Consider the following 13324-nt stretch of genomic DNA (forward strand, 5'->3'; position numbering starts at 1 on the left):
TATAATTATTCAATAAGAGACAGCTAGTATAAAGAGCTTCTGGCAAACAGGCAATTTTCCTTAACTAGTGGAGGGGGGGGGGGGGGGGGGGGGGGGATAATGGGCTGATTTCATTACATTTTAATGGAACTGATAAGGAATGGTTTAGAACCACTGCAACAGATTGCCATAAATTCTATCACAGCTATTTTGCCATACACAATTGGACTTGGATCAACTGGCACTTTGATTAGAATTCAAGTGCCATACAGAGAAATATTCAACACGTTAATGAAAGACTGTTGAGAAGAAAACCATTACGGGCAATTCACAAAAAGCTATTGCCCAGGTAATGGAGGTTATTACTCAATCTGAATAAAAAACGCTGGGTTTCTCGGCGGGGGGAGAGAAAAGTGCACTGCCTACCGCCTGCGTTTCAAATGAAAACACTAGTCTCTCGTTATCTCCACTTTGGGCTGAAAACGTCTCGTCCTACTAGACAAAGGCCTCCGTCCATCCTCTGAAAGGTGAGAAAGCCTCCTTGAAAAGTGACTTGCTGGATAGAAGGACTGTAGTCAATCTGCCAACCTTGCACCTCATGGTACCAAAGCACCTCAAAGGCCCTAAAAACAAGGCTACAAACATCACAAAACAAACTGGTCAGACTACTGCTTGGCCTTACTCCTAAAACCCACCTCACCCCTGCCCATTACAGCAACTTGCAATGAGCCTGGTCTACAAGATACACTACACCACTAAGATACCCATGTACATCGAAATACTTCCCAAAGGTCAGTTAAGTCCATGACCACAACACCAGAGGGAGTTCCACAAATCATGTGCAACCCAGATTCGGCTCAAACAAGGGACTAAACACGTTTCGCAATTATGTCACAATAATGTGGAACGCCCTACCCACAGCCGTAAAGGAATGTGAATCCCTACCCTCCTTCAAAACCGCTCTCAAAGAGCACCTACGGGTGGCTGCAATTAGAAACTGGCCCCGGTAAATGTCCAAACCCCCCCCACCCACCCAACCCCCTCCTGAATGTAGAGTTTCTTCCCCTTCGGATGTATATTTTTTTATGATATCTTTTTCTTACACAGTACCGTATATTTGTATGTCATAAATGTCTTGATGAATTGAAAATGGAGGACCCTTATGTAAACAAGACTAAAGTATTTTTCTGGTCTCCATCCTCTTAGCAGTTGTTTGTATTGAGCCGTACTGTATTGTACCCATTCTGCAATCTGTTAATAAAGTTTTCAATCAATTAATCAAACCAATCTTTGTGTCCATGTCACTGCTCCATAGACAAATGAACCCTTGCACTGAAGAACCATAAGTCCATTTAAAACATTTGGACAGCCCATCACGCTTGCTGCCCTCCCGTTTCACCATGCGTCTGCTTTAGAAAGCATGAGTCTGTGTACATCGCACTACTCGCATGTATTGTTTTTAGGGCTGACCTTCGAATTTTTTTTTGGAATTCGAAGCTTCGGGGCCGAGATTCAATTTTAATTCGAAGCTTCGAGATAAAAAATAAATTATAAATAAATAAAAAAAAAGATTAAAAAAAATGTCATGTTGCGGGACTTGTACAGCACTTTGTTCAACTTCAGTGCTGTAAAGTTTAAACCTTTTTAAATCTTAGACAAACGAAACACTTTGCTTTCATGAAATATTGTAAGCCGTCATTTGAGGCTTTATAAAAGCAGCACAATGAATACAAATCTGTCAGTGCAGAGTCCGACCTCATCTTAAATAACAAACAGCATTGCTTGTTGTAGTTAACAAAGAGAGGCAGAGTTGATTTTGCACCAAACAAATTTTAAAGTAAAATAAACATTTAAATTTTTTTTTTTTTTTTAATATATTCAAATTTAATTTTCATATTCGAATCCCATGCCCATCGAACGAAGCTTCAAAGTATTTAAGACAGCCCTAATTGTTTTAGTAGCCAATAATGGCCCAACCTTTTGACAGTCTTTTTCCACAAAGTTCACTAGCTTTGTGTTACATTTGTAAATGTGAAGGGGAAGAAAAGTGCTAAATATAGCCATTTTCAAATGAGTCCTTTGACCTCTCAACTAAACATATCTGAATGGAATTGGGCTCGTTTTTGGCCAAAAACCATGCAGTTCCGTACAAGGAACTGTATGAGGAGACAGTGGCTCAGGAGATAAGCAGTTGTCTGGTAATTGGAAGGTTCCCGGTTAGATTCCGGCTCCTCCTGGCAGCGAATGCGAGTGAATGGGTGAATGTGAGCCATAAGTTGTAAAGCTCCGCTCCATGAAGCAGACCGGCCGTCAACTCGAACGCCTCTACAATAAAACCAATCTCACTGTCCACGCTGACCTCCATGAACAGCACATCTCCTCCTACTGTGATGCACTCCAAGCTGCCAAATCTGCCCACTACTCCACCATCATTAACAGCAGCAACCGAAACCCCCGGACCCTCTTCTCCACTGTCAAGAAACTCCTTCAACCCCCGGACAATAACTCACTCTCCTCTCCTGACCTCTGCAACTCGTTTCTCCTCTCCTTTAACAACAAAATATCCCTCATCAACAGCCCACTGACCGCCCGCATCGCCAACTCCCCCACCCCTGCCCCCCTCACTATCATTTCCCCCCCACCTGACTCCGCTGACTCTGGTGCCCTCAACATCCTGATCCTACTCGATCTTAGTGCAGCCTTTGACACAGTGTGTCATTCCATCTTCCTCCAAAGGCTGCACCAACTGGGCGTTGAGGGCACAGCACTCAACTGGTTTTCCTCCTATCTCACTGACAGACATCAATTCATCTCCCTCTCCGGCCACACTTCTTCCCACTCCTCAGTCACACAGGGGGTCCCCCAAGGCTCAGTCCTCTGCTCTTCATCTGCTACATTCTCCCCCTCGGTCACATCATTCGCAAATACAACCTCAACTTCCACTGCTACGCTGACCACACCCAAATATAAGCACACAATCCCCTCACAACCCACCCCTCAGTCACATTGAATCCTGCATCACCAAACTTCAAACCTGGATGACTCATAACCTCCTCAAATTAAACAGTGACAAGACGGAACTCTTCATCGGCCCCAAAACCACCCTCAGTAGATCCGGACCCATCACACTCCATCAATGATTCTACCATCACCCCCTCCCCCCTAGTCCGCAACCTTGGTATCATCCTTGACCCCACCCTCTCATTTGACCCCCATGTCCGCTCCATTGTTAAAACCTCTTACTTCCACCTCCGCAACATTGCCAAAATTCTTCACTGCCTCTCCCCCCGCCACTGAATCCCTCATATACGCTTTCATCTCCTCCAGCCTCGACTATTGCAACTCCCTCCTCACTGGCATCACCTCCCGCACCCTCCATAAACTGCAGATGGTCCAGAACTCAGCCGCCCGCCTCCTCACTAACACCCGGTCCCATGAACACATCACTCCTGTCCTCCACTCTCTCCACTGGCTCCCAATCAAGGAACGCATCAACTTTAAAACATTACTCCTCACCTTCAAAGCCCTCCATAGCCTGCCCCCCCCCCCCCCCCCCCCTACTTGACTGATATCCTTCTTCCTTACCGCCCGACCCATTCCCTCCGGTCCTCCTCCACTGCTTCCCTCACCGTCCCATCATCCAAACTTAAAAACGTTGATCGGGCCTTCTCACACCGTTTTTTTTGGTTAAATACCAGCTTTTTCTCTGTTGGAATCATTCTGATGACAACAGCAGAGAGGGTAGGATCTTTTAACTGAATAATACTGTGTACAACATTTGGAAGTGTGTGACTAAATTGTGTTGTGGAAATAGTTTGTAATTAGTTTCACCCAGCTGACAGAAACTGGAGGTGTGGCCTTTTGCTGCAGGTGTCACTCATCAGTAATTAGTGATTTAAAGACTTGCTGGCTTAGCGTTGAGAAACGAAGAGGGACAAAGAGGAGGAGTTAAGAGGAGGAGTTTTCTTGGAGTTATCCGCCGAGGGATCCACCGATCCAGCCAGTGCTAAGTACACCATAATCCTATATTTCCCTCCCACTCTGCTATTTCCCTACTATCTCGCTTCCTCCCTACAACCTTCTCCCTGCCACTCTTGAATCCACAATCTGCTCCTCCAGAACAGACTCAACCCATCCACGCCAGTTTGCTAGCAACCCGGCTAATCTCTCCTACCCTCCTACAGCCACTAATACACCTGTCACAGTACGGGGAGGCTTATGGAACTGTCAATCAGCAGTCAAGAAAGCTGACTTCATTACTGCCTACGCCCACAGTCTAAATCTGCAGCTCCTGGCTCTAACTGAGACCTGGATAACCCCCAATAACTCATCAACACCTGCAGCATTATCTACAAACTATAACTTCACTCACACCTCGACCCTCCAGACGGGGTGGAGGCACTGGCCTCATGACATGTCCTTCATGGGCTACAAACCTAACAACTCCCAGAACTGTCACTCTCCTCCCTCGAATATCATGCAGTATCTGTCTCTAATCCTTTCAATCTCACCATTGTTACACTCTATCGCCCTCCAGGTCCCCTCGATCACTTCACAGATGAGCTGGACATGCTTCTAAGCTCCTTACCGGAAGATGGTACCCCGCTCCTTCTATTGGGCGACTTCAACCTGCCTGACTCATCTCAGTCAGTCCCAGTGGTCTCCCTCCTACAACAATTTGACCGGAGTCCCACTGCCATGCCTCCCACACACAAAGCAGGCAACTCCCTGGATCTCATATTTTCCTGTAACTCCAGCATCATTAACACCACGGTAACTCCCCTACATGTATCTGACCATTCTATCATATCCTTCTCACTAACTCTCATGCTTAACCGAAAGGTCTTCACCCCAACTCAAACAGTCTCACTCAGACGCAACCTGCCCTCCCTATCCCCCTCCACCCTCTCCTCTGACATAATATCTGCTCTACCTTTGAGTGACACCTTCTCTGCTCTCCCCACAGAGATGGCAACCTCCACCCTCCTCTCAGCCCTTGCAACCTCCTTCGACAAGCTCTGTCCCCTCGTTGAGAAACCTGCCCGCCGTTCCCCACCCAGTCCATGGCTGACGGATGCAGTGAGAGAACAAAGACAGGTCCTGAGAGTGGCTGAGAGGAAGTATAGAAAGTCACGCCTCACTGCTGACATCGACACATATCACAACCTCTTGTTAACATTCTCCAAAACCATTACTAATGCCAAAGCTTCTTTCTTTCACCATAGGATCGAGGCCTCTGCCAAGAATCTTCGCAAACTGCATGCTACCATGTCCTCCCTTCCTCACTCCCCCCCCACCCCCTCCTCCCTCATCTTTTTCTGCCGAAGACTTTGCGATCTTCTTTGAGGAAAAAGTGGAGAACATCCGCAGCTCCTTCTCCCAACCCCCACCCATTCCAAACGCTGAATCGAGAACCTCATCCTTCACTCTGTCATCTTTCTCTCCCATTACAGAAGCCGAGACCCTGACACTGGTAACGTCGAACCGTCCGACTACATGCCAGCTGGACCGGCTACCCTCCCCACTCCTCCAGACCATAGCACCGGACATCCTCCCATTCCTAACTGCAACCATCAACTCCTCACTCAACTCGGGGGTGGTCCCCACCTCCCTAAAACAAGCCAGAGTCACGCCCCTCATAAAAAAACCAACCCTGAACCCCACCGTCATAGCCAACTATCGTCCTGTCTCTCTTCTCTCCTTCCTTTCTAAAACACTTGAACGTGCTGTATCCAACCAACTTACTGCTCATCTCTTACAGAATGACCTCCTAGACCCCAATCAGTCTGGCTTCCGGACTGGCCACTCCACAGAAACGGCCCTCATTGCGGTCACAGAGGCACTTCACTTAGCAAAAGCGAAAGGCCTCTCCTCTGTCCTGATTCTCCTAGATCTATCTGCAGCCTTCGACACAGTCAACCATCAGATCCTCCTCGCGGCCCTCGCAGGAATGGGAGTGGCTGGATCTGCGCTGACATGGCTGACATCATACCTCAACGACCGCTCCTACCAAGTGTCATGGAGAGGGACTCTGTCGGCCACCCGCCCCCTCCGGACGGGTGTCCCCCAGGGCTCGGTCCTACACTAAATCTACACTAAATCACTGGGTAACATTATCACGTCTCATGGCTTCTCATATCATTGTTATGCCGATGATACTCAACTCTTCCTCTCCTTCCCTCCCTCAGATATCCACGTCTCTGAGCGGATCTCGGCCTGTCTGTCCGACATCTCCGCCTGGATGACGACCAACCACCTCAAACTGAACCTAAGCAAAACAGAATTGCTCCACCTGCCGGCCAAATCCTCCCCCCTGACCGACCTCTCCATCACAATCGAGAATGCAGCTGTGACCGCGTCCCCGACCGCCAAGAACCTTGGTGTTGTCCTCAACGACCAGTTGAACTTCTCTGCTCACATCGCAGCGACAACCAGAACCTGCAGATTCCTCCTGAGCAACGTCAGAAGGATACGCCCCTTTCTGACAAAAGAAGCCAACCAACTCCTCGTCCAATCAACAGTCATCTCCCGCCTCGACTACTGCAACGCACTGCTAGCTGGCCTCCCGGCCGCGTGAATATTAAAGGCAACCAACTTGTGTTCAGCTTTTCTCTGATTGGCCACGACCCCCCGCCCCCTTTTGCCGCGAGCGCGGCAGAGGTCCCTGCAAGCGGCAGAGGTCCCAAATGAAATGAATGAAGCCCGGAGCATAATGTATAATGTTATTTCGCGGAGCATAATGTATAATGTTATTTCGCGTTTGTAACGTCATAACATCAGTGGAGGCTGCTGACTGATTAACTAGAAACTGTACGCTGTAACGTTATATGTTATTTCGCGTTTTTAACGTCATAAACCAACTACCAGATTCACTCGTCACTGTACATCAGTGGAGGCTGCGTAACTGACTGATTAACTAGAAACTGCACATTGAGGGGGTTTGAATCACGCTACATCAGTGGAGGCTGCTGACCAGATTATTATTATATTATATATTAAATTATATTTTTTAAACATCCCCAACGCTGCAACACGCCCCCATTCCTCCCAGGTGTCAGGCGTCAGGCGCCTAATTCGCTTCCATTCATTTTGGGGACCATGTTCAAATATCATACTTCTGAAGTATAAACAAACTATACTGCTGTGACGATGTATTTACGCCCATACAATTTTTTAGATGAATGATTGTGGATATAATCAGGGCCGCCTGGGAGAAATGCAAGGCCCTGTGCGAGATTTAAACGCGAGCCCCCCCCCCCCCCCCCCCCCCCCCCCCCCCCCCCCCCCCCAAAAGGTAAAAAAAAAAAAAAAAAATTATATAATTTTTTTTTTTTTTTTTTCATACAGTCAACATATTCGTAAATAATAGCGCTGCCCGAGGCTGGGCATGATACAGTCAACATATAGCAAGAGAGAGAGCGAGAGAGAGCTCCCGTTCTACAGTCAATATACAGTGTACAGAGAGAGAGACACATTGGAAAGAAATTGAAATGCTATTTGGCCCTAAACAGAGAGTACACAGTGGCAGAATACCTGAGCACTGTGACTGAAGATCCTTGACTAGGTACAGACTCAGCGAGCACAGCCTAGCCATCGAGAAAGGCCGCCATAGGCAGACTGTGTGTGTTAGAAAGAGAGAGAGAGAGAGAGCATGTGTGTTAGAGAGAGAGCATGTATGAGAGAGATAAGCAAAGATGACCCCCTAAAGGATATTCAACTTTTAATGAAAGAACAAAACAGAAGGAAAAGATAACTTCACAAAGGCAACATGAATATACATAGATCCAAAAGGACAAAGATCAACACTTAAATCCAAAGAGAAGAGGGTCTATACCAGAGAAAACAAAGCAGCAAGGAGCCAATGGCCGACAGCTAAAGGCTAGCCAGGTAGGCTACTGACACCAGGCCACACACAGCTTTGGCCAACGGCCCAACGCTACCCAAGCTACACAAACGACCAAGACAATGAATTCACACACAGCACATGTCGTATCTCCAAATGTTGTGAAGTAACATATGTTTTGCCTGGAAAAAAAACATCGTTATTAACAAAACATTCGGGAGGGGAAGGAAGGAAGAGTGGGGTAATGTCCAATGGACATCTTACCTGCACCAAGGAACGCAGGGCGAAAGGCCGCAACACAGGTCTCCACGTCCAACTTTCATCTTCAGTCCATCTGCCGAACGATGTCCTCTTCATCTTGGCTGGCATAACCTCCAATGCTGCACGCGCGAAATAGTCAGACGCTACCTTACCTGTAACCCCTCCCCTCATTGAAACCAATTCTGCTGCAGAGCCTCAGAGCTGCCTCCAATAGTGTATCTGCAGAGCCGCAGAGCCAGGAACAAGTCAGACACATTCTACAAACGTGTCTAATGTGAAATATATAAGCATATAAGCAAAACTAGATTTTAGGTCTGTGATGAAAAAGGGCCTCGCGGGAAGGGGGGCCTCGCAAAAAAAATATAAAAAAAAAAAAAAAAATTATAAAAATGATAAATAAAACAAAATAATTTAAAAAAAAAATTTGTGCGATGCCCCCCTTCCCGCGAGGCCCTGTGCGACTGCACTGCTCGCACACCCCCTGAGGCGGCCCTGCATGTACATAATTTCACCATAATCAAATACAGACATAATTGTGGATTATTATGAGAGACGAGAATAGCCTGCGGCGGCGGCGAATTGCTCTGTGCTGGCTTGCACGTTGGCACAAAAGCTTGCACGTTGGCGGCAGGGTCCATCTTGAATTAGTTAGTTAGTTAGTTAGTTAAGCAACCGCGCGTACACTGCTGATATGGCGGCGTTATGGCGATATGGCATTAACCAACAACGCAACGAGCACCTCTCAGAGCACCTGGGGGAGCCTCATGCGCATGCGCGGCCGCGGTCACTCTGCCGCGTCAGTCTCTGCCGCGTAACAACACACAGAGCAGCAGGGCGCGGATAAGGGCGTGTGCTAGGGCCGTGTGGCCAATCAGAGAAACGCTGAACGAAACGCTGAACACAAGTTGGTTGCCTTTAATATTCACGGCCACTGCCACCAACTCATTCAAAATGCAGCGGCCCGCCTGATCTCAAACCTACCGAAGTCGGCCCATGTCACCCCACTTCTTAGGGACCTGCACTGGCTCCCCATTGCTGCATGTATACGCTTCAAGGCCCTCGACCTAGCATACCGTGCGGCAAAGGGAACCGCTCCCGCCTACCTCTGGTCAATGGTCTCTAACTACACACCCTCAAGACCCCTACGCTCTGCATCTTCTGGCCGCCTCAGACCTACTCCTATCCAAGCTCCCGGAGGGTCATCAAAGAGAAGCCGCCTATTCTCAGTCCTTGCCCCACAATGGTGGAATGAACTACCCATCCCAGTTAGGACAGCCGAATCCCGTCCAATCTTTCGCCGTCGACTAAAGACTCACTTCTTCAACCATTATCTGAAATGATAAAAAATAAAATAAAATAAAAAAATCTAACCCTGACTAACCTTACTGTCATGCACTTGTCCTAATAAACTAACCTATACTGTAACACGCAACACTTTGATGAACATTGTTAATCAGCTGATAGAGTTGTACCCTTCTTGCTGTCTTGTCGTACAGAACTTGTAAGTCGCTTTGGATAAAAGCGTCAGCTAAATGACTAAATGTAAATGTAAATGTAAATGCACTGCACCTCGACTCTGGAACTCCCTCCCTCAGACCATCAGAGACTCCCCCACACTCTCCACCTTCAAATCCCGCCTCAAAACCCACATGTTCGCCCTAGCCTTCAACCTTCCCCAACCTTAACCCCCTGCCTCCAACCTGTTGTGATCTTTGTTACTGTGGCCTTATGTTTTCTGTGTATCATGCTGTTTTCCCTGTTTCCCCGTGGTCTTATGTTCCTTTTGTTTCTTTGTTTTCCCCACCTAATGTCAGCGACTTCGAGTTCCTGAGAAGCGCTTTATAAATGCAATGAATTATTATTATTTATTATTTATTAAGCGCTTTGGATAAAAGCGCTGTATACTGTAAATGCAGTCCATTTACAAGGATACAAAAAACATGATTTTATTTTCTAAATAAATGGCAGTAACTCAGGAAGCTTCAAAAATTGAGGTGTGAGTTCTCTTACCCTCTGTGCTGAGACCAGGGCTGGAGGTGAACTGGGCCACATCGACGATCTTGACAGCAAACTGCTGCCCCGTCTCTCTGTTGATACATCTTCTTACCACGCTGAATGGACCCCTGTACAAAACACACACAAAACACACTCGTTAAGTAGGGTATATTCAACACAGCCAATGGTTTTCAGTGATCGAAGTGCCTTGCCTCACGCAAAGTGAGAAGAGAGCATGAACCTTACCGCATGAAGTTACAGGACGTATCAGTATTTTGTCTCATGCAAACTGACCAAATGTATTATAAAGCTATCGGAAATCTAGTGCAGAAAAGCTATAGCGTTGTATTGTCTATTATCTTCTTTTAATCAATTTGGGCTGGGATTGGCTATAGACTGTACCACATGACCATGTGTCATGGAACCGGAATAGATAGAAAGTTCTCTTTCCAGGGCATCATGGGTAATCTTTATAATGGTAACATAACTAATTCCCGGGCATCAAACTACCTTGTTTTGAAGTAGGAATGACTTTTCTATCAATTTGAGTTCTATGCTCATGTTTTCACACGGCCATTTGTTGTTGTGAGAAGATACCAGCCGTGAACAGCACGCTAACGTGGAAGTAAGATTGTGGAATTGTGCTTGGAGCTTACGAGGTCGTTGAACTAATTATGAGCTGAAATGCCAAGAAACCTCCAAGAAAGTGACCCTGGCTTCTATTGCATTGTAGAAGCCATAATACTGACTGCATCTTTAATATACAACACATGGCGGACAGGCCCTCTATTCACGGAGACAGACGATAACTTAGTAGCATGAACATTCTCATATTAGATGATCATCACCAGAAGCGGAGACGCTCACTCACAGATCACTCTCGAAACTTAAACGTCCCCATGAAACGGCTAGCAGAATGCTATATGATTCCACATATTTATGCGTTTCTTGAAAAAACAGGAAGCTAGGGAGGGCCTTGTCGTAGATATTGATTGGCATTTACAGTAGCCAATAGCGCTGAATGTGCATTATGGTCGCCCCATTAGCTAGCAAGCTAATGTCAGCAACGTTATGTAACATTAGTAATGTTAGCTAGCAAGCTAACATTGAACTTTGTTCATTTGTTTAGTTAAAGGCAGAGTGCTAGCTTAGTTACAATATGGTGTAAATGTCAATGAAAAGATTTAATTGGATGAAAAATTTGTATAGCCTACTCCCCTGTGCGCAGGATGACACATGACTTTTTTTATAAATTTTTTTTGTATTCCAGGAAATTACAAACTCTAAGATACCACTAAGAATACCAAAAAAATAATACTTCTTTGTCATTGTTGGGACAGATACTGGCGTATAAGTGACAATCAGTGCAAGACATGTGATCAAAGAACATTAACATGTATTTTGGGGCATTATTTCATGGGGCCTTTATTAAGACCACAGCAGGATGAGGAAAGTAAAGCCTGAGACAGGAAGACGCCGTGATTGACACGGTAACGCCATCAAATATTGAGTGAGTAACCAGCACTAATCCAAACCACATCCCGGGGAGAACACAGTGCAGATCGAGGCGATTGACCTCCGTGTCGTGTCCAGAGAAGGTAGCGGGGCGTGAGAAGAATGGCTTCTGCCGGCTCCATACTGTATCAGTGAACTGTCAAGTAGCATATTAAGCCAGCAAGCGTCGGTAGCGCTGCAGTTTAGCTATCATAGCGCAGGTCAGGACGGGTCACATATTGAATCATACTATATTATCCCATTCACAGTGGATGAGGTAATAGGAGGCTGTGTCTGGCGGATCAGGCCGATTCGTGCTGCAGGCCGAGGGGCTGAGGCCAGAGCACAGTACAGCAGGAGCATTCTGCCAGAAGAACGCCCCTGGCTGTACCACACTGACAACAGGCTAATGGGCTTGACCCATACATACTGTTGCAGAGTGTGTGTCTGTGTGTGTGGCTTTGTTTTCCTACCATTACGGGGCCAAATGTCCACATGTAGCAGAGTGAAGTTGTTATGCTAGAATCATGGACAGAAACTGTTATCTTTTATCTTAAATAAGTAGGCCAAGACGGAAACACTCTTACTTTGAAGGAACAAAGTGGATCGAGCTCACTCTAGTGTTGTGGAGGGGTGCCTTGGTTACTAGTTTATATTAATTTCCTCACATTGAGTTATTGATTCTCCAAACGAAATCCCTTTTGGGTCTTTTATAATGGGTTTAGAGAGGATAGGATATCTTTCCATTGAATATTTGTTGTATTGTAAATACTTTCAACCAATGTACAAAATGGTTTAGCCGTTTGTCGGCAAGGGAGACGCCGGCGGAAGTGGTCGCTCTCTTTGAGTTTGCCGAGAACGAGAGCTGAGGTACACGCTTTCAGTTACCTAATATTGGATTTAATTGCTATGTATAACTTGTAAAATTGATTTATGTTTTGGTTTTGGTACTGAAATACCTTGTTGTGTAATGACATTAATTCGCCCTGTGTAAAACAGCCACAGTACGTTCGCGTACTAACTCATATTCTGTTAACAATGATAGGTGGACTACACCGGCGAGGATGGTAACTCACGCCATGTTGTATATGCTGTTTGTGGTTCGTTAACAGGTATGAACCGTTGTTTTTGTATTTCGGTTTAATTAATGCTTACACACTGTCTTTCATTTCATATTATTTCATATGTTTTTGCTGAAGTTGACTTGTACTGAGCTACATGTATTTAATAGTAGCTAACAATTGTTGTAACTGTGGATGGCGCGCTGTTTTGAATGTGCGCGCGCGCTCTTTGAGTTTGCCGAGAACGAGAGCTGAGGTGGACTACACCGGCGAGGATGGTAACTCACGCCATGTTGTATATGCTGTTTGTGGTTCGTTAACAGGGAATCCTCAATAAAACACCATCAACTGAGTACCGTTGTCTGAGTCTAAGTCCACCTCACACCAGACACAACGCAGATTGGATCACGCTACACACACAAGAGATTTATTTTGCTGTTGGGGGGGGGACACTGGCCGGACCCCATGAGGTAAAGGATCTATTTTAGGGTTATGGGTTAGAGTAAGCTAGTTTTGGAGTGGGTAGTGGCCCTTTAGAATGGAGCCACAAGGGGAAGAGGTTGAAATCTTTACCTAGGAAATGGGACATGGCTCATTACGTCATCAGTAGTGAAATAATAGTGATAAGAGTACAAATCAGCTTATTTATTTTGTGCAGGGCCTAGAAATGTAACCTACAGTGTAGTTACAT

The 13324-nt window shown here is 46.1% G+C and overlaps 1 protein-coding gene across 8 annotated transcripts in view; it reads right to left on the reverse strand.

Moving 5' to 3' along the window:
* Positions 1 to 13324, reverse strand: part of caska (calcium/calmodulin-dependent serine protein kinase a) — a 507486-nt gene that overhangs the window by 211374 nt on the left and 282788 nt on the right. For all 8 annotated transcript variants that reach the window (XM_084310852.1, XM_084310851.1, XM_084310849.1 and 5 more), the window contains exon 2: positions 10094 to 10206. In XM_084310852.1, the coding sequence (XP_084166978.1) occupies positions 10094 to 10206 (113 nt within the window). The remainder of the gene's footprint in view (positions 1 to 10093; positions 10207 to 13324) is intronic.

Source organism: Notolepis coatsorum (assembly GCF_963971535.1).
Source record: "Notolepis coatsorum genome assembly, chromosome: 3".
NCBI lineage: Eukaryota > Metazoa > Chordata > Actinopteri > Aulopiformes > Paralepididae > Notolepis > Notolepis coatsorum.